General features: G+C 41.8%; 1 protein-coding gene across 8 annotated transcripts in view; it reads right to left on the reverse strand.

The window, feature by feature from the left end:
- Positions 1-20808, reverse strand: part of ATP8A2 (ATPase phospholipid transporting 8A2) — a 340707-nt gene that overhangs the window by 295845 nt on the left and 24054 nt on the right. For 3 of the 8 annotated variants that reach the window (XM_065050307.1, XM_065050340.1, XM_005501437.3), the window contains exons 2-3: positions 15518-15669; positions 4558-4702 (exon numbers count right to left, since the gene is read on the reverse strand). In XM_065050307.1, the coding sequence (XP_064906379.1) occupies positions 4558-4702; positions 15518-15587 (215 nt within the window). In that variant the 5' untranslated portion in view covers positions 15588-15669. Of the gene's footprint in view, positions 1-4557; positions 4703-4827; positions 4983-15517; positions 15670-20808 lie in introns of those variants that run through there. The other 5 variants (XM_065050318.1, XM_065050316.1, XM_065050290.1 and 2 more) reach the window with 3 other exon arrangements.

Consider the following 20808-nt stretch of genomic DNA (forward strand, 5'->3'; position numbering starts at 1 on the left):
TGCTACTAGCAGCCTTGGTACAGTCACCACTGCTAAATTCCTAATGGTGGTGCTTCTGTCTTATTAAATGAGAAATTCCTTCTCACCGGTTTGACTTTTAAGACCCGGTACAAATGAAAAAAATGGAAACTGAAGGCTTCTTGGTCTCTTTATTTTCTAACACAATTCAGCCTTTATAGACAAGTCTTTTAATGTGGGATTTGGGGGATATCAGAATGCATCTTTTGGGACCACCCTAATAGACAAAGCCACCAAACTGTTTGATGAGAAACTTTTCAACAGTACTTCTAGATTCAAGAACCATTAAAAGCATAAGTAGAATTCTGCCCTTCTTGACTGCTGCTCTGCCCTAACCTCCTCCTCAAGCCACACAGCAAGGCTTAACCTTGGAGTCCTGACTCAGACCTAAGTCAGAATTGCATCAAGATGCATTACCAGGCCCTGAATGTAGAATATTACATAAAGTAACAGCTACAACAGCAATTGCAATGTACTTGGAAAATGTGGAGACAGTTCAAATGTCCTTGAAGTTATTTCAGCACTTTAATGCTTCCTGGATCAAACCAGAAGTTCCAACATGCAACAAGTAAGGGCCTCAAATCACTTAACTGGTGATGTTTACTGCTTGCATTGGAAGAAAGTTTCCACACCATACTGTCATACATTCAGGATAATCCAGTGAGTTGACTCCTATATTAATAAAGAAACATTAAGGAATTGCATCTACATGAAAGCCAGATGGGTAGAACATGCTCCGTCTAAGCAAAATAAAGCAGTCTTCACATGCCACCAGGTATATATTAAGAAAAATATTCATACCATTAGTTTGGTTTTCTCAAAAGTATTGACACAACATTCAGACAAGTATCATCGTGCCCCATCCGTACCCCTGTGTTTTTACAAGGGAATAGTTTCTTTTCAAACTACAAGATCAAGACTTTCGGTCACTTTCTCCACCATTCAGGTAATCGCATGATATATCCGACTTGCTAAAAAAGCTAGTTTGAACAATCAAAAAAACTCATGGAATTAAAAAAATAATTAAAAATACTTTTTAAAAAATGACACCCCATGAAAACACACACATTTCAAGTCTAAAACACCAGCCAAGCTGGCCTTCTGCAAAACATTTTTCACACTGTGCTGATCTGCCATACAATGAACATACAACCTACTGTAATAACGCACACTGAATCAAGACAACAGCATAACAGAGGTTGGAAACACTACCATTCTGTGTTTCGCACCTGAATTAGAAAGAAAAGTCAGTATTTTCGAGAAATATATTAAAAAAAGTCTTTTCTCCCAGCACATTGGAACACTGGGTGAAAAAATACTGTCTGGAGTCTCCATAGAAGCCTGGCTACTGTCTCACACTATCTATAGCCAGAGATACTGCAGGTTTATGAAGGCTGTTAGTCCCCAAATGTAGGCTAATTGAGCACAGAAGGTAAGTATTGCCCTTAAGTGGCATAGAACTCCGTATGTAGTAGCTAGAAGTTTTCAGAACATAAGTTTCTTAAGCTTAATATTAAATACAGAAGCGTTCCTATTAAACAGTTACATACTTAAGTTATGTATATTGAACAAGACAAGTACTAGTTAGCTTTCATAAAAGCAAACATAATACCACAACTACAGCTGTGCTGGACTAAGTAATAATATTTGCTCCATTTTTTATGTATTTCAAAGCTTCTAAAATGCTTCAGCTGAAAATGGAGCATCATTTACTTTTACTAGAGGGTCTGAAGAGTTACATATTCAAAGATTCTCAAACTGAACACAGCTTTTAATACAGGTAGAAGAGATACATTCCTAGAGAAGGAACCACTGCTACAACACTGTAAAAAAGAATGGTGATAGCCACATATATGCACAGTAAAGGACCCAACCCGCACCGCACAGTTTTAATGCACTAGGTTTTGAATAGTTTGTGCCAGAGTTTGAAGAGCACAAAACACTTAGCCATTGCTCCAGCAGTTCTCCTAATCTCACTTATTTGCCGCTGAAATCCTGGGTAAAGAAAAAAAAGCACAGAACAGTTCTTCCTGATACATTCTCACACTTCAAGACTTTCAGAAGTGTCAGTGCCTCACCCCATCTTGCCCTGTACTCAGCCTTTGCAATAGCACTAGGTACTAGTAGGAGGAAGTATTAGGGAATTATCAATTTTGCTTAACTTGTCCAAAATTTAAAAAAATTGTATTGAACTTTTCCTTTTTTTTCCTCCTACAAACATGGGAATTTACTTTTAATAGTGCCCCTCTTCCCAAAAAAAGAAGCTCAAAAACCTTAGAACATTTTAGGTGAAGAACCATACCATTAACCTACCTTTCCCACCTTTCACACCCCCATTTCTTGTTGTATTTTGCTTAGTTTTGAGCAAGCTATTCCACACTACTCCTTAATTTGGAAAACTTCCTATTAACACTCACAAAAACATTGTTCAGAGGATTTTGGCTACCGAAAAGGTTTACACTCAGAAGTCACATGATTTACAAAATCATTAACTCTCTCAGTTTTATTTTCTGTAAGCTCTTATATACAGGTGCTTATCCACTTACAGAGCCTTGCACTATGATCCACTGATGCTTCCTATGGAGACCATACATCTCCAAATCCAATAACACTGAGAAATCCAGAAGCTGAACACAATAAGAAAGCCCAAGGGCAATACAGGACTGTATTTCTCAAGAGAAAACCCAAAATACGTAAGCAAATGAGTAAATAAACTACCACTTATACATGACACAAGGCATCTTCACTCAGATATTACAAGCTTGTCACCTTTGCCTTCACTCACTCTGGGTTGAGGGCAAAAAGCTAATCTAGAGAACAGAGAGAGCACAGCAAAAGCCTCCCACCCTTTGGAAAGTCAGAGATCAAAGCTTTCTTAGTGAGGACAAGCAAGTCATTATAAAGTATGCTTCATTTCTAAGTGACACTAAGGAGCTAAGATCCCTAATCAGGAAATGCAAACACCTCTACTTCCCCACTACGCCACCTGGATTTTTCATCCTGTCCCTCACATGCCAATATTCCTCATGATTCGGGCTGTCCTTGTCAGGAGGCAAAGCTGCAAAAAGCTATTGAAAGACACTGACAGCTCCCAGGAAGTGGCTTCCAGACAATGAGCTAACCGCAACTTCTTCATGTGTTGGTAACAAAACTTGCATTAACAAGTTCTTGGTAGCAGACTCACGAACTACTTTTCCATACAATTAAGCTGGATCAGAATAGAATCCCTTCAGGAAAACCTGAACTACAGATTCTGCCAACCCTCCACTCCCTGCTGTTCTTTCTGTAAAGCACAAGCAGTCTACCCACAGAAACAGTCAAACTCAGCTCATTTAATCAAGGAAAAATAAAAATATAATAAAAGTGAGAAAACATTTAATGTCGCTGCCCACATAGAAAAACCAAGACACTAAGAAAATATGTCATTTTAACTCTTCCTAAACCACAGACATCCCCAGACAAATATACAGTAAGTCAAAGTTGAGGAGAAGATGCTGTGTAAATAAGCTGCTGCACTACCTGGACACAAGCATCCTTCCAGAGAATATTCTTAGGACTGCCTTTGATAATACACACAATAAGCCAACTAATGGAAATCATCACTTCAGCGGGACATAAAGTTCCTCTCTTTTCATAAAGGAACTCATTGTGTAAACCATTCTCCGAACAATAAACCAAACATCTGCATTAACGAAGTCTGCTAAATAACACTCTTCAGTTATGACGGGAGCCATCTGTTCACCCAGCTAATGCAGCTAACCCAGGGCAAGCCTGGCAAGCACTGCCACAACTTGCTTGTCTTACGTATCTTCATACTCCATGTTTCAGTGAGCATTATTTGTGTTTCCAAACCACAATAGTAGGTCATTAATCATATGAACAGAAGTCTTAAACACACACCTCTACAATGAAAGGCTCCAAATACTAAAGAAAATTCCCTTTGTTGTTCCATTAATGAATGCAAGTAAACTACAGCCCTATAAGCATAGGGATGTAAGTTGGTAAACTCTGTAGTTATTCTTGTTCTGTTGGACATTCTTTTCTTCCTTTGTATAGTCTAATTATTCTTTGTGTAGTCTAATTATTCTTACAACTGGATGTTACTTTTTTAGAGAACACTGTGGAGTCTACATAGTGGATTCTATCCAAAACCCACAATAAGTTTTCATAGGTTAGCCCTTACATCTAGGAGTACTAGGTTAGGTCCTGTTACTCCAAAATTCAGTGGTTTTCCTGAAGGAGGGCCCTACTGAATTGACGACCTTTTCATGCATCTTCCCCATGCAGCTCTGCAAGCTCCCTGTTCTCACTGCTGTTGCTACATGAAACTCACCCCGTGCTGCCGCTGGATCCCTCCTTCCCTGTACCCCTACTCAGACCCTAGTGCCCATTCCCGCCCCGGCAGAGGCACTACTCTGTGCTGAAGAGAGGTCTGCCCAGGGACAGGGGGCAAGGAGCGGGACCAGAGCCCTCCCTGCCCACGGCTCCGGGGTGTGCACGCAGCCGTACGGAAGGGGAAACGCAGAGATTTCTCCGTACCTGACCCAGTTGTCACGGAACTTGCTCTGCTGGGGCTGGTTCAAGTGAATGGTGCGGGCTGGTGCCTCGTCCAGATCCGCCGAGGACGTGGCTCCGGACATCTCATCATCCGCCTTCTTGTAGCCCGAGGGGGAGCAGACCGGTCCTGCGGGGAAAGCGGAGGGGAGGCGGTCAGCGAGCAGCTGCCCCGCTAGAGCCGGGCCGGCAGCTCCCGGCGGGGCCACCGCCTAAGGGCCGGAGATGGGCGGCGAACAGCGACTGCAAACCCACCCTCCCCGGTGTTTACCGCCGTGAAGTCTGATAAATAATGGACGGCCGGGGAGGGGGCGGCGGGGCTCGCCCGGAGCCAGCTGGCAGCGGGGAACAGCGCCGGACCCGCCGCCTCCGCCCCGCGGGGAGGGGCGCAGACCCCGCACCGCCCCCGGGAGCTCCTGGGCCGGGCCGAACCGGCGCCGAGCAGCCCCCGCCAGCAGCCGGGTCCCCGCTCCGAGCTCCGCAGCCCGCGGGGCGGGACAGCCCACGGGGAGAAGAGGGACCGCGGGCGGCCAGCGGGGTGACACCCACCGCGGGGCTCCCGGGCCGCTGCTTGTCGCTGTCTACAACCACCTGAAAGGAGACTGTAGCACGGAGGGTGTCCGTCTCTTCTCCCAAGCAGTAAGCGATAGGATGAGAGGAAGTGGCCTCACGTTGCGCCAGGAAGGTTGAGATTTGATAAGAGGAGAAACTTATTTCACTGGAAGGGCTGTCAGGCACGGGAAGAGACTGCCCAGGGAAGTGGTGGAGTCACCATCCCCAGAGATGTTTATAAGACACCTAGATGAGGTTCTTAGGGACACGGTTTAGAGGTGGACATGGCGGTGCTAGGTTAATGGCTGAACTCAATGATCTTAAAGGTGTTTTCCAACCTAAACAATTCTATGATTCAGTCCCTTGGTGCCACCTACACACACCCCACATCCCACATGGCCGAGCGACACATCCCTGCCTGACCTCACCCAGGCCCCCAGAGGCACAGCCAGTTCCATCTGTGTCTGCTCAGCAAGCTGCCTTCTGCCAGGGGCACCATCCACCCAGCACCCTGCACAGGGTGGTCACGCTGGGGGCCAGCTGGAGAGTTTGTACTCAGAGACTCTGACTGAAAAGGCCAAAAAAAAAAAATATTTCTTTATACCTACAGCTTCAAAGCTGAAATCTTTGACTTAATTTTCCTCTTCAACTGGTCTGGAATGACTTGAGTCCTATGAAGCATTGTTTAGCTTAGCATTAAGAGAAGGCCAAAATAAGGGAAAGGAGCTAGCTATTTCCTCTGTCAAGCCTCAAAATATTACCTAAGTTATTGGAGTCAGATTTATTGCTTTTCCCTTTCATGCTGAGCCATGGAGATACTTTATATTACCTGAGCAGTAAATATACTAGATAAGAGTATCAGTTTATGAAATAACCCATGGTTTTACAAGCTAGCACAGGCAGCCCTAGACAAGAAGACAACTTGTTTCATTAGAATCTAGTAAAAGTGCTATTTCAGGGTTATCTGAAGAGTCCATTCAAAGATAACATTGAAAAGCAACTACTGTAAAACCAAATCCAGCAGCTCTTTCTGTTCTGTACATAACTGCAACAAACCAATCTGTCCAGACAGTGGCTAAAAAGGACTCTTGCAGTGAATAGAAAAGCCTCTGAAATCATGTCTTTAACTGCAGCTTGAAGGAAAACTTCAGTCCTAGTACAACCCTAATATATTGAACACTTAAGTTCTCATACATTACCAGTACTTGTCTTTTTTTAAAAAAAACAGACAGTAGATCTAAGGTGACATCCTATGTTACATCCCAGACTGTATCCTCTAGTCATCAGCCACTGGAGGGCAACATCACCCATCCATCTCACAACACAGCCCAATATCCAAAAACAACTTTGCCATGCTAGTAGACGGCCAATAAAACTAATGTAATTTACAAACTAATGCACTTTCAACAGCACTGTCTCTTGCCCAAAGCAAGTGTTGCACATTGTGAATTCATATTTAGGAGACATTAAGCTGAACTTGTAAGTGTAAGGCTAATTTATTTCCTTTCATTTCACTTGATGCTACTACAGACAGCAAAAATACACCCCATTTCTAGTATTTACTTTGTGAAAAAAGACTAATTTAGGAAGTCAAATATGCAAGACTATGCAGTATGCAATATTATGCCATCATACTACTATATCAGATGACTCTGCCTGAAGAAGCTTGCCCCAACACAGAGGATCTCTTGATCCTTGCTGACTCTGTATTTTCCCCTTCAGAAAAACAGGGCTAAGAGCACTACTGGATATTTGCTGTTCTACCCCAATGACTTAATGTTGTGTAACTGCAAAGGAGATCAAACAGTACTCTTAAGAGCATTAAGTGCAAGGAAGCAGCTTTCATCTGTTTTCAAGATCCTGAAGTGCAATTACTGTAGAACAAAAATGCTGTAAAAATTGTGTTGTTTTTTTTTTCCCAATGACCTTTTTTGCTTCACTTTCTCATGACACCCTCTGCTGTTTGAAATCCTCTTGCTTACTAGTTCTCATTACTGGAAAGTATCACAAAGCTTTCCCACAACTTTAGGGATTAACTGAGTCAACACTGGTGAAGTTCAGAGGTATCTAGGTTTACTTAACGCACTATGCTCTTGGCTGCTCTCTCCAAGATAGGTGCCCCAAGGACAACAACACTTGCCTTATTCTTTAGGTGCACTGAAATATTTTCAAAGCAGACTTGCACGTGTGTAGAAACAGCTATACTAGGAAGGTTTTCATTTTTGGAAGTGGCTCAAGTCAGCTGCTTCAACTCTTAGTGTAATAAGCCTCATTTTGGAAGATTATCCAGTAATCCTGCCCATCGGGAATGCCTTCCACCTCACTCCCCCGTTACTAAGGAGATCACATCCAGAAGCCCACAGGCAGTGATCTGTGCTACTGTCTTGTAGATGCTCTCCTGCCCTGCATTTAGAAAGGCTGAGGAGCCCCGAGCTTCTGAGGAGCTTCTGGTGGGCAGCAGTGACAGAGGCCACACCACCCTCAGAAAGCATGCCCCTCCAGGATACCTGACCACATACAGACCATCAGCCACATGAAAGCAACTTAACCTCTGCTCCTTGTTTGAGAAAGGCTATGGATAAAGACAACACAGATTTGACCACCCCCAGCAGTGGCAGAAATTGAAACTGAAGCCTGAACAGCTCTTATTGAGCAACATATACTTCCCTGGATCCAAAGGGATCAGACTCATTGACTTTACATAGGAGCAGACCAACTTCTCACTCTGGAAAGATTTCTCTCCCACAAGACCTGCATCTTCTGTTATTTACCCAAGAACTTGCAGCACTGCTATGCTATTTATTTTGGATAAAACTAATCATGCTTCAAGGGGCATATTAATGGTAGACCATTGTACTTCATAGCCTGTTCATTTAGTCTGTTTAGCTACATCAGACTCTGAATCTTCTATAATAACTACGTCAATCTTAAGCCTATATCATCTCACACTTACATCTTGTATATGACACTAACTTCATTGTAATGTTCAGAAATCAAGACAATTTGATAACAGGAAGCTGATTCTACAAAAAGAACCTAGCATGGTTTTGGTGTGCTAGTAGGGCAGCTCTCTTCACTTGCTGAAGATCTCATTTGGCTCAGCTTGTCTCTTCCGAGCTCTGCTGTTGTCATTCTTAGTCCTCTTCCCAGTATTTCCCCTCATCCCCAAAATAATGAAAATCCACCACCAGTGTCACCACCTACTCCGCTGTCAGCTTGGTAACTCACACTTCAGGGAGAAGGGAAAGCAGAACTTTTGTACCAGCCAGAAGTAGTCAGAAAATAATCAAAACATGCCATTAAGTGATTATTGCCACTCATCTTCAGGAAAGAAACCTTGAAGTCTCAATAGACTTGAGCAGAAAACATGAAAAAGTAAATAGAAGCCTGACATTAGAAAAACTCAGAGGATACTTGTAAGCCAGCCTACCCATAGATATTCTGAGAAAGTACTAAAGAGTTAGTGGAACAGCATAATTCAACACTATGATTACTACCTACTTTACAGAACTTGGACCTTACAGAACTTAAACAGTGTCCAATATGTCTAGATTCAGCTCTGAAGCATGAGACCCTTACTGCTGGAGTATAATACTGTTTCCTACTGTTCTTTACAGCTCCATGAGTCAGACTTGAGTTATACAGCCCCCTTTTGTAGAGCCCATTCGTTTCTTCAAGGCTCTTACTTCACACTATTTTTAAAAGTTTATTTTCTAAAAAATATGGAATTAAAGCTTGACAAAAATAAAGAGATTTTATAGCTTTCTCTCATCTCTAAGAGAAACCAGGCTTGGTGCCTTGCCAAATTGGCATTACATTTGTTATCACACTTGAAAAGCAACCAATTATAATTTAATGCTCTTGCTTCACTGGCCCTGCAAAGATGACATTTTCCATGTATATCTGTCTCCTTAATGTCTGCTCAGTAATAATCATAGCTTCTCTATGATTAAGTAAATAAAGTGTTATGAATTCTGTAGTGGTTTTTTAAGATGAGTCACTTGGGATGCTTGCCAACTGTCAGAAGTCACTCCTAGTGAAATTATAACACTTCTCTCAAAGAGATTAGCCACCTAGTTACTACTTCTGTCTTCCATCTTGGTGAGGTGCTTGGTTGCTCTAACATGTGTTCCATTTTTAAGAACATGTGATAATAAGGAATTTCAGCACCTCTAAGACAGCGAAGCCACAAGGTATGAGGAACAGAAGGTTTGTAATGCAGAAGTTCACCAGACAGGCTTAGTCACATCACACTTAAAACCTAAAGCATTACTAGGGGCCACAGCCAAGAATCATCCTACCAATTTTATACACTTAACAGGACTAGGATCTAGTAGAAGAAAGGACACCGAACTAGAGAAGCTGGCCCCACATGAGCAGAGTTGGACTATGGTCCTTTCTATGGTTGGACTGTGGTCCAGAGGTCCTTTCTAACACCAAGAACTAAGGGTAAGCTTAAACAGTCACAAGTCAAAGCAACCATACAGAATTCTTTACATCCTCCCAACTGTCTTAAGTGGCAGTTTTCAGTTAAGACACATTGGAAAGACAGCTTTCCTCAGAGTGAAAAAGAAAGCCTCACCAAAAACCTCCAAACTTTCTCATTTACAGAAAACGGGGTGTAATTGTTACAGGCTTAGCCTCAAAGAAATGAGTAAGCAAACTGAACATCTGAGATAGATGTGTGTGCAAGTGTGACTTTTGCCTGCACCAAAACGCAAAGTCTGCTCTTAACAAGCCACCCCAGATTCAGTGACTCACCACCACTTTCTTAGGACAACATCCTTTTCAAAGGATTATCTTCACAAACCAAGTACCAAAGATGACACCAAATGAGAAGTTCTGCAGTTCACAGCTGTCAAGTTCATATATAAACAATTATTTCAAAGCTTGGCTGAGTTGGTTTTACCTGAAATACAGTCTTTCTTGCACAATTTCATTTGCTGCCTTCACTGTTCAATGTAAATGCACTTGAAAGTGAATCTAAAGATGCATAAGGGTGCACAGTGTGCTGTCCCAGGAGATGCAAGGCATGAACTCAGCCACCAGGTCCTCCAGGAAAGCTTCGTTCCCACTAGGACTGGGATATGAACTGGTTATAACTCAAGGTGTGAAAAAAACCAACAACTTAATGTTGGTCATTAAGTCTTTTTTTTTTATTTAAATAACTTCTACAGTATTTGGTGTAAAATTGTAAGCAAATGTTGACTCAAATCTGAAGGAAGTTGTGCAATAATTCACAGTGGAGCTTTTGTTTACTAGCTCTTTATTATTAAGAGTAATTTTAAACATGCTTCCTTCTTTGTAGAGGAATGCCCTGCAAAGTAAGAGGTCCTCAGATCATCTGCATGCAAATATCAGGGTTCACAATACCAACAGCATTGAAGTTAATACTGCAGCTGGAAAACACCTCTCACTTCTCTCAAGAATTGTGCAAGAGTTGCTCTGCCTGAAGTTACTGGTGACACAATGCATCTTTCATTTGCTAAAGGAGAAGCAAACGTGGCAGAGTATTCCTGCCCAGATCACACTTACCCTATATCTTAGGAGTAAAACAAATTACATCAAGAAAAGATATGCTAAATATATAATATATTGCTTAGCAATATGAGTCTTTTTTTCTAAATCTGTTTTACTTCAGGCTGGTTTTAAATTCTGTAAACAGCACCATGAACATTACTAACACACATATTTCAGGAACCTGAAGCTTTCAGGAGACCCAGTTATGAAGTCTGATATTCAATTAACTTTGATCATAGAAACATTAACAAGTTCATCAATTTTAATAAGCAGTTATAAAGCAGAGAGGAAGAGGATTCTTTTCCTCAGCTTTCCCAAGGGAGCTTCTTGGGGTTTGAGGCCAGCCAGAACTCCTACAGAGGTCATTTACTAGAAAGAATCTTCTATATGTAATAGTAACAAGTATAAGATTTCCACAGGAATGTAAATCATGAGTAGGAAAAAGGAGCAGAGTGTGAAGTACTGTATATTTTAGCTTAGGACTTCACTAGCACTGAGCTTCTGCTCTAGTAGTGTCTAACCAGGTTAAATGTCAGAGTTACCTAAAATGTGAATGGTGTCAGTTCTGCTAACTTGAGGGCTGCATAAGCAGTTAAAATCTTTTTAGACTAGAATACTAACATTCAGTGGTTCAGTCTAAGATAACAAGGAGGCCATGATGAGTTCTATTACCAGAAGATGGTAGCTAGCTACAACATACACAATACATGAGAGCACATATGTACAGAACCTTCAGAGTATCATGAGAAAATATCTGTAATGCTCAAAGTAAGAGCCATCCTTCTGTCTCCATCATTCCAAGCATTAGGAGCCCCACAACGGGCCTTTTACACTAACAGCATGAAATGCTTGCCACCATGCAACACTAAGCAGACAAGTCATACAGTTAGATACCTGGAACTGGGTGACTAGTCAGTCAGATCAACCCTATCCAGTTACCAGCTCATGCAGTGGGACACAAACAGCATTATATGTGGTCCTGGGGAAGGTACTGGTTTCTCTTACAGGCTAGAGACAATATAAAACAGAAAAGTTAGAAGTGAACTCAGTTCTGACGGTATAGCTGGCAGGCAAACTCTTCAAATACCTGTAATTGTTTGGGTTTGGTTGGGGTCTGTTTGTTGTTGGCATAGGGCTTGTGTGTGTGGTTAGGGTTTGTGTTCCAGCAGAACTACCAGGATACTGAGTGAGCAAAAACATCAGATTAGAGCTCTTCCGCAAAATCTTATTTCTAAAAGCTAACCTGAACTTCTATCTGCCAACAGCTAAAGCTGTAGAGGAAAAACCTTATGTTCAGGCCAAGCACCTTGAGATTGCTGTGGAACAGCACAAATCAGACTTCAGACAGCAGGACTTAAAGCTCTCAGGTAACTCCTCTCTTTGGGTCAGAACATAAAAAAACATCCAAACCTTTCTAGCAGAGATATGCTCAGCAAGGAAGAAAAGCTATTTTACACAAAGCAGAAAATTAGACTTGAAGACAGGAATCTTTTTCTGTGCTACACACAGACCAATACAGAAATTGACTCAGCTGAAGAGAATAGCCCCAAAAAGAATATTAAGAGTAAATAAAGCTTGAGAAGCATGACAAGAGAGGACTAAGCAAATGAAGCTGCCTTTCTGAACACCAAGATGCAAGGGAAAAGTTATCATCAGTCAAGCTAATCCAAATATCAAAGGAAATTAAAGACCCTCTCTTTTCATAGCTATGCAATGTGTGTAGATTATCGAAATTAACAAGACTAATAAGAGTATTGTCAGACAGGAAAATTATCCAACGTGATAATGGTTATGGATTTCAGAAATCACTTAAAACTCCAGAGTAGTTGCCTGTAAGAGCAGACAGTGAAATGTCCTGCAAGAGAAGCTGCGACGCAGAAGGAGCTTCTCCCAAGTTTCTCTCTGACAGAAGCTGCCATACAGAAAAAAGGTCACTTGTCAACCTACTTGGACAGCAAGTTTGGGGTATTTTTATTTAATCAGTAAAAAACAAAGACAGGTGAGCAGCCACTGGTTTGGGCTTGCTTACATTGAACACTGGAGAGCAACATGCAGCTTACAACAAGTGTCAGTCTTAAAAAAAGGAACATAAAAATGTTAAAAAAATCCCTACAGTACAAACACCTAACAATGTACTTCAAGGATCAGTGCAAAAAGTGCCACTATAAATTGGGAGCTCAGCTAAGGCAAAAAACCCCTCGGCTGTACTGGTCAATCCAAGGAGGACCAATCTGCCGGTGATATGTTGAAACAGGACAGCCGTGTTCTGACAGATGCAGAGATATTCATAGTATAGGTGGATCAGTAGTTAATATCTGCCTCATCAAGCAATGTTCATAGACATAGCATCAGTAGCTCCCACAGTGGGCAACTAGAACTGTAGAGGTTCATGAAAGACTTCTTGTAGCCTAAGCTGAAAGAACAACTGTTAGGAGCACAAAAATAAGGAGAACATAAACTCCATTTGCTTGGCCCTGTTAATGTAACCCTGAACAGGGATAGTATGTGTCGTGTGAATTTAAGTCACTTCTATCTTGTGTTTATCCCCAATTCCAGCTGGATTTGACAACACTTCAAATGGTCTTTCTGAATAATCTTGAATTACAAACTGGAAGGTTCTTAACTCAGAGATGTTCAAGACACAAAACACATCTTGTTTTGAAGAGCAGCCTCAATCAGATCGTGAATGGAATTGCATGCTTCAAGCAGAGACATCTGGAGCGTGAATTTTTATGCATAGGCCCAAATTCATTTGGATCAAGCAGCTAAATGTTGTCAATAACAAACAAAATATTCCTAGCAGAATGCTAGGGACACTCCAGAGAACTAAAAAGCAGCAGCCAGGATTATGCTACTGCAGGAGTAAATAGTTTAGCAGTAACTATATATAGGGAAGATTCAGATGTATGATCATGTATAAATACTTGAAACAAGAGACAAAACAGAACTTTCAAGGCAAGGGACAAGAAGCAGGTCCACCCAATAATATTCCCTTTCCTTTGTATGAACAGCCAACAGCCCCATTATTCAAAGCAAAAATGAGTTGGCAGAATACTCAGGTATGGGAGAGCAAAGGCGCCTAAAGGCGCCTGTGGTCTGAGTTAAGGTCTCTTTGGTGTGTTTTTTTGCTTCTTTGAATGGTAAAAATAAAGGCCAGACGATTCTATTCCCTGTAACAATCCTATACAAAGCCTTGGTGAAACCACAAGAGGAACAGCACTTGACCTAAAATAGCTCTTCCCCATCTCCAACATAATTTTGTACCTGCTCACTTAATGTCAAAAACAAGCAGCTTCTGCTGATAATGCTGAGCTAATGAAGCTGCAAGAGACAAACAATCTATTCTTGTTCTGCCTCATGCTTCATAGCCACAACTGTCAGCTGAATTTCAAGGCTAAACCTGTATCACTGGAAGTAAAAAGATATTAGACCCTTCTTCCACTGCCCCAGCTCCCAGGCTAAACTTACAAAACCATTACCAGCATGAGTAATTGACACCAGTTAAAACAAGTGGTTTATTGTTGTTTCTAAGCTCCTATACTGCACTGGACAAAAATGGCCTTTCTAGAATTTCCACTCCCATTCCACTCTTTTCTTAGCTGTTCTTCAAACTCAGTTTTGTATTTGCTGGCAGCTTGTCACCATAACCTCTACTTCAAGTAGGTTTTCTGGTATAGCACATTACGTTCAACTTAAGAGCATCAATAATACACCTGAAGCCTCAAAAAACAAATTTCAGGCAGCAGGTAAGTTAGATCTAAGAGCCCAACACAAAGTTGAAAACTTAGCTTCAGCAGCTACTGTTCAACACCAGAATTTTAAATAGGCAAGAAATGCCGGAGATCCAGTGAGCAGAGGAGCCTCCAGAGCTGTCCCTGAAACCCCTCACATCCAAATTCAAACACTTGCTCATGTGTAAGAGGTATTTCCAAGAGCTGATTCAAACAATCAACATTTCAGGGTTGTATCTTGGTTTGAGAAAACTACCTATGAGTTCCATATGCTCCAGGTTTCCAACAACTTAGCAAATATTATAAAGGCACCAAGGCATCCTACAAGAAATTTGCCATCAATTTTTTCCAGTTAACAGCACAAAACTAAAACAAGCTCCATAAGCAGCAGCAATAAGGAAGATTTGAAGGAGGCAATGGAAGCACCCATTCTGTGAGAACTTGGTATACCAAGAGTATAATAACAGTAAGCATCTCTCCTCTGAATAATCCCACTGCTCAGGGATGATCCTGGAATTCTAGAACTTTTGTCAGATACACCTTGGATAACCACGACTAGTAATCCTGTCTGTGGGCCATGCACATAACTATCAAGTGCAGTGGATCTGTTAGGTGATTAGTGAACATCTCCAAAACAGCCATCAGAAATCTCCTTAGCACAACTAACAATCACAGCTAATCCTTAGAACAGAGCACTTACAGCCTTCCCTCCTCCCACCTCTGAGGCTTGTTTCCCTGTATTAATGTTGGTTGAAGCTAAAAATATCTTTGGCACATCAGAATTCTATTAGTATTCTGGCACACAGTGCCTTTTTTCCTTTCTGTAATGCATCTGTTCCTATAATAATTTACTAACAGCTTTAAGCATATCAGCTGCAAGCACAGCTGATTTTGATTTCCAAGAGAACAATTTAAACAAGAAAAATAAATGTTTTCCCATTTATATGCTCACGATGTAAAGCTATCTGTATTCTACTAAAAGCCCAGAGGCCTACAAGACTGGCTTCTAGCCAATGCTAGATTAGAAAGATTTACCAAATACATACTGACCTTTTGCTCTAAAGCATTCCCCAAGCTGTTGTTCTGTCCACCCACAGTTTAGTGCAATGCCCAACAAAAGCAGCTGCCCATTGTACAGTTACCTAAAGAGACGCTTCTCTTCCAGCGACGGCACAGAGACATGACGTCCATTCCTTCTTGCACTGGCTGCATGAAGATAAACAGCAGTAGTCCTTCAAAGATCTCTACAGCATTAGCAGGTCTCAAAGCTGATTAAAGTGATCCCCATGGTAATCTGTGAAATATATGTTTTGCACTTTCAAACTGCTCCACATTGGATTCACAGAAGGAAAGTGTAGAGTATACACATGCACAGAGCCAGATGTGGCTTTCACTGAAACATTCTAATATATTTCAGGAAAAAAAGAGGGAGGGGGGGTAGGAAAAAAAAAAACTAAAAAAAAACTAAGAAAAAAAATAATCAAGCATTATCCTGTATTTCAGGACTTGAAATAACCATCTGCCCAGTTTCAGGACTCTGACCCCCATACCCAGTTTCAAAGCACAATTTCAAGTGAAATCCTAATAAAAAGACACAGTAGTACTCGAGTTCTATTCCCCCTGGAGATGATATCTGTGATGTTACAGGCCATGAGATCCATTCATCTCTGCAGATATAAAGGATTCTTTTGTTTAAACTTGTCCCTGACTCTGAGCAGGTTTAATGGCAAAATATTTTCAGTATCAAATGAAAAGGTTAGAAATTAATTCATCTATAACTTCAGCTAATAAAAATCCCTCTCCTTGGAGTAGAAAGGGAAGAGTAGTTTGCATTTTCTTCTCACCTGTAGTAACCCCATTAGTACGAGCCTCTCTTTAGAGTCACATCTACTTACATGGCCCTTATAGCAGCTTTTCATGTCCCTTCCTCCCTGGCAATTTGTTTATCCTCCTTCCCATTTCTCCCTTTCAGACTATTTGCATGCTTTTTGGATGGGGAATAAAGCATGTGACAGCAGCTTGCTAAAATCCTCAGAAAACAGGCATAGGAGGAGGCAAGAATTCAGCTTTTGGCCTGTATCTGAAACTACCATCCCAACAAAAGTACTGGATCTGAGGACACTTCCCTGGGGCCATCAGGTCACTTCAGTGATACATCGGTGATTTTTAGTGAGGGAGCACAGTCACGCTAGGACAGCAAGAACCACCAACTGCAGCTTGGTCCGTTCGTTCTTTCTGAAACTACCAGCACATTAACATTACATCAGCTTCAGAGTCCAGCTATCTTGATGCCTTGCAAAGCCAGGCTCCAGATGTGAGGGGTGTCTCAAGCCCATCTCTTACCATGGACTGGTAAGTGGGTGGAGCAAAAAGTCAGAACACCACCTGCCAATCAGCACAACTACAGTTGTTAAGAGATAATCACATAAGAGGTATCAAATATTTATGAGCAAGACAATGACAGGAAGCCATGGAAGACACCACTAGCTACAAGTAAGTGCTTTTTCCTCAGGAGAGGAAGGTAACTCAAAATCATTTGCTCTTATCCAGCTTTCATTAGGGAAATGTGTTGCATAATGCATGAGGAAAACATCTGAGAACAATGTTTGAGAACATTACCTATTCCCTACACAGATGAATCCATGAACAGACAGTATTCTATCTGTTTGTCCTCTGCATAGAGCTGTATTCTCATTTTCTTACTAGAAATGATGAAGGCTCACCAGTTGACTAGGCTAGCCTATATCAGCAGTTCCCTACTACAGAGCACACAAATGACTTATTTTGAACCAGAAGTGCCACGTTCTCCAGGCCAGCAAGATCTGACAGCAGAGGCACCATTATCACATCTGGAGGCAAGGCAATGGCACCAGGCTGGCCAGGCCCAGAATTGGTCTGGTGAGATGTCAGCTGCTTTCCGTCCTTGGGCTCCACTTACTCTCTACCATCTCATCACAGCCACCTCTGAATCCACCTTATTTCAAAGGCTCAGCTGCTGCCAAACTGTATGGTTTGGGTAACATCTGCCTGGCATCATTCCAGATGAAAGCAGAAGTTGGCCACAGGACTTTACGTGAAGATTTGTACTGCACACTCCCTATCAAAGCTCACTTTGCATTTTTCTGAACTTAGTAGCTTATTGTCACACCCACCTGACAAGAAGTCCACCTTTAGATCAGTAACCCCAAGCTATGTATTTGGAACAGAAATCCACTATAAAGTGTCCTTTATCAAAATAAGGGATTATAGTAGTATACAATCAGATTACTCAATTTTATTTTTTATTTTCAAAGCAAAAAAGCCTAATCTAAATGCTTACCACTGCACTGGTACTATAACTTCAAATTGTTCAAGATAGCTTCTTTTTTCCTTGCCAGATGTCTTAGACAGACATAACAAGTATACACAGTGGAGAGGGTAGAGAGACTGACCCACACTATCATGATCTTTTCTATATTGACTAGTTTTGTTGTCCTGAAGCCAAGTACAAAACTTGTTACACACTAAAAAACAACACAAAAAAAATAAAACTAGTATCTCACAACAGATACCTGCATTAACCTCCAAGATCTGTGACTATTCCTAAGTCATACAAAATAAAAACCATGTTCCTCCACCCAAATTGCTTACTACTTCTCAAAGTGAACCAGTTCAAATGCTCCTCAAACTTGTCTGTCCCTACAGCTTCATACATCCTACAATGGTTTGTGCAGACCCCTCTGAGCATTTCCTAGAGCAAGCTGAACATAAGCCACATTCACAGTATACTCAAGAACCGGTAGGAATAATTTTAGGCCGGTGCTTTTAGCACAGTTAGCATCAACGGTGTACTGCCTTGTATCAGTTCTGCTTTTTATTATTGGAAATCCTTCCACATATAATCCTTAGTATCAGCAACTCAGTATTGGCAGCTCCAGGCACTGACAAAAATGAGTCAGACATCAACACACTACAAAAATCTTTTTACAGATATCATAATGTTAAGAGTCTTGGGGTTTGAGGCTTGTTTCTGTTCTTTTAAAAAATTAATCTTCTCACCCCTGACCCTTTAAAGTAAACACGTCACATTTTCAGGATTGCCTGCCATCCCAGCTTGACTGTTCTGCAATGCAGGTTCAGCTCCCCACACGCTACCTTGAAAGTGAGCTGGAAGCTCAACATAAGGCTGATCCCAAAGATCACAAATTTGGAAGAACTTGGAGTTTTCTTTAATGCTGAAGTTAGAGTCAAGCCCTGACATAACAGGTAGTTCTGCCTCAAATTTAGTGAGAACATTCAAAGTACAAGTAAACTTTGAGTCCAGAGTTTATTCTGATGTAATAGCAGACTTTAACATCACTACCATTTTTTTGTGTACACTCCCCTAAGTTTTCTGCCAGTTTAGTATTCACCAAGTATACCAGTTGGTGTGCATATAAATAGACTAAAGGTACTTGATTAAAAACACAAACTTAAAAACAGACCAGGAAGCTGGGTAATTCCTTACTCCATTCCTTTCCCAGGGAAACCACCCACATGTGAACAAACTTATTAACAGTCAAAGAGTGGCTAAATACCACACCAGCTGTAGTATTATATACACTTATACCCGCTCCTAAAGTCACCTTGTGATTTTCATTATCTTGTTTATCCTGATAATCAGAGCTACATGCTAGGATATGCCAGGAACACAACTAAATAAATTACTAAAGAAGTGCCAGCTACCAGCAAGTGTTCAATAGTCACTAGCAAACACATGACAAAGAAACCTCTAAGCAACTATTTCAGAGGTGTTCACAGAATCACAGCATGTTAGGGATTGGAAGGGACCTCAAAAGATCATCTAGTCCAATCCCCCTGCTGGAGCAGGAACACCCAGATGAGGTTACACAGGAAGGTGTCCAGGTGAGTCTTGAATGTCTCCAGAGTAGGAGACTCCACAACCCCCCTGAGCAGCCTGTTCCAGTGCTCTGGCACCCGCACCATGAAGAAGTTGCTTCTCAAATTTAAGTGGAACCTCTTGTGTTCCAGTTTGAACCCATTACCCCTTGTCCTACCTTGTAAACATGAATAAGGTCACCCCTCAGTCTCCTCCAAACTAAAGAGACCCAGCTCCCTCAGCCTTTCCTCATAAGGGAGGTGCTCCACTCCTTTAATCATCTTTGTTGCCCTGCACTGGACTCTCTCCAGCAGTTCCCTGTCCTTCTGGAACTGAGGGGCCCAGAAGCAGACACAATATTGCAGGTGTGGTCTCACCAGGGCAGAGTAGATGGGGAGAAGAACCTCTTTTGACCTACTAACCACCCCCCTTGTAATACACCCCAGGATGCCATTGGCCTTCCTGGCCACAAGGGCACAGTGCTGGCTCACGGTCACCCTGCTGTGTACAGCTCATCTCAGCACACAGAGCCACCAGCAGCAGTTTCCTGTGTCAGCCAGTGCAGGAGGCACAGCAGCCAGGTCAGAGCTGGGGCTCTGCAGCCCTTGGCAGCACAGAAGAACGTTGTGGAACAGGAACCAGCCCCATCCCACTCCTTTCCAGCATTCCTGCCTCTGCAGTCAGTGCATCTGAGATGGGTACCAAGACATATTCATAAAATTGAGCTATCCTTTGAGTCCCAGATACCATTAAGTCTTTTATTACTGAATGGGCCTTTAAGTAACAGATTTCATGAACAGCACTTAACAATTCATTTCTGATCTCTCTGGGTTCCCAGGAAACCAGCCTCAAGTATTCATGCAAGTCTTAACCCTTCCCTGACCTTTGTTCCCTACAAACCTAACCATAACCCCTGGTAATTATTCCATACCCTTTTGGGATACACTTTTTAAAAATACATCTTTTATCATTAGATCATGGACCAGAACAGACTTGTCAAGGGTGACTCTTCATCAGGCAGAACACAAGCCTCTTCTCCTCCCTATTCTCCATCTCCCAAATACCGCCCACTGAGGCAGCCTGCATCCCTCAGAAGATCCTGCATCAACTCCTTTTGGCTCTTGTGGGCCCAACCCGCTGGCACAGACATCACTGCACCCAACAGCAGTGCTGCTGCCACAAGTTCTGCACTCAGACTCCCGCTCCTGTCACACTCATCCAGCTGTGCTGACAGCCATCTACATCAAAAACATGAAACAGCAGACATTGCTGCCATCCTCTGTCACCGCACAGGTACTATAAATTGCTGCCATAACCTCACATTGCACAGAAGTGTAAACTACCAGTGATCTGACTCTTCAACAGTACTACACAGAATAATTTCCCAAGCTTAGCATAATTTGAAGTTAAAGATGGGATTTCTGACAATCTTACATACATTCTGGATTTCCAAGTCTACTTTACTTCACTCCTAAAGGTACACATCTCCAAAAAGATAATTTTTAAAAGAAAACAAAACTGCAGATCAATTGCAAATATGCATATAGCCAGAGTTAACATCTTTTGATAAAAAAC

This window comes from Columba livia, chromosome 1, assembly GCF_036013475.1.
Source record: "Columba livia isolate bColLiv1 breed racing homer chromosome 1, bColLiv1.pat.W.v2, whole genome shotgun sequence".
Taxonomy (NCBI): Eukaryota; Metazoa; Chordata; class Aves; order Columbiformes; family Columbidae; genus Columba; species Columba livia.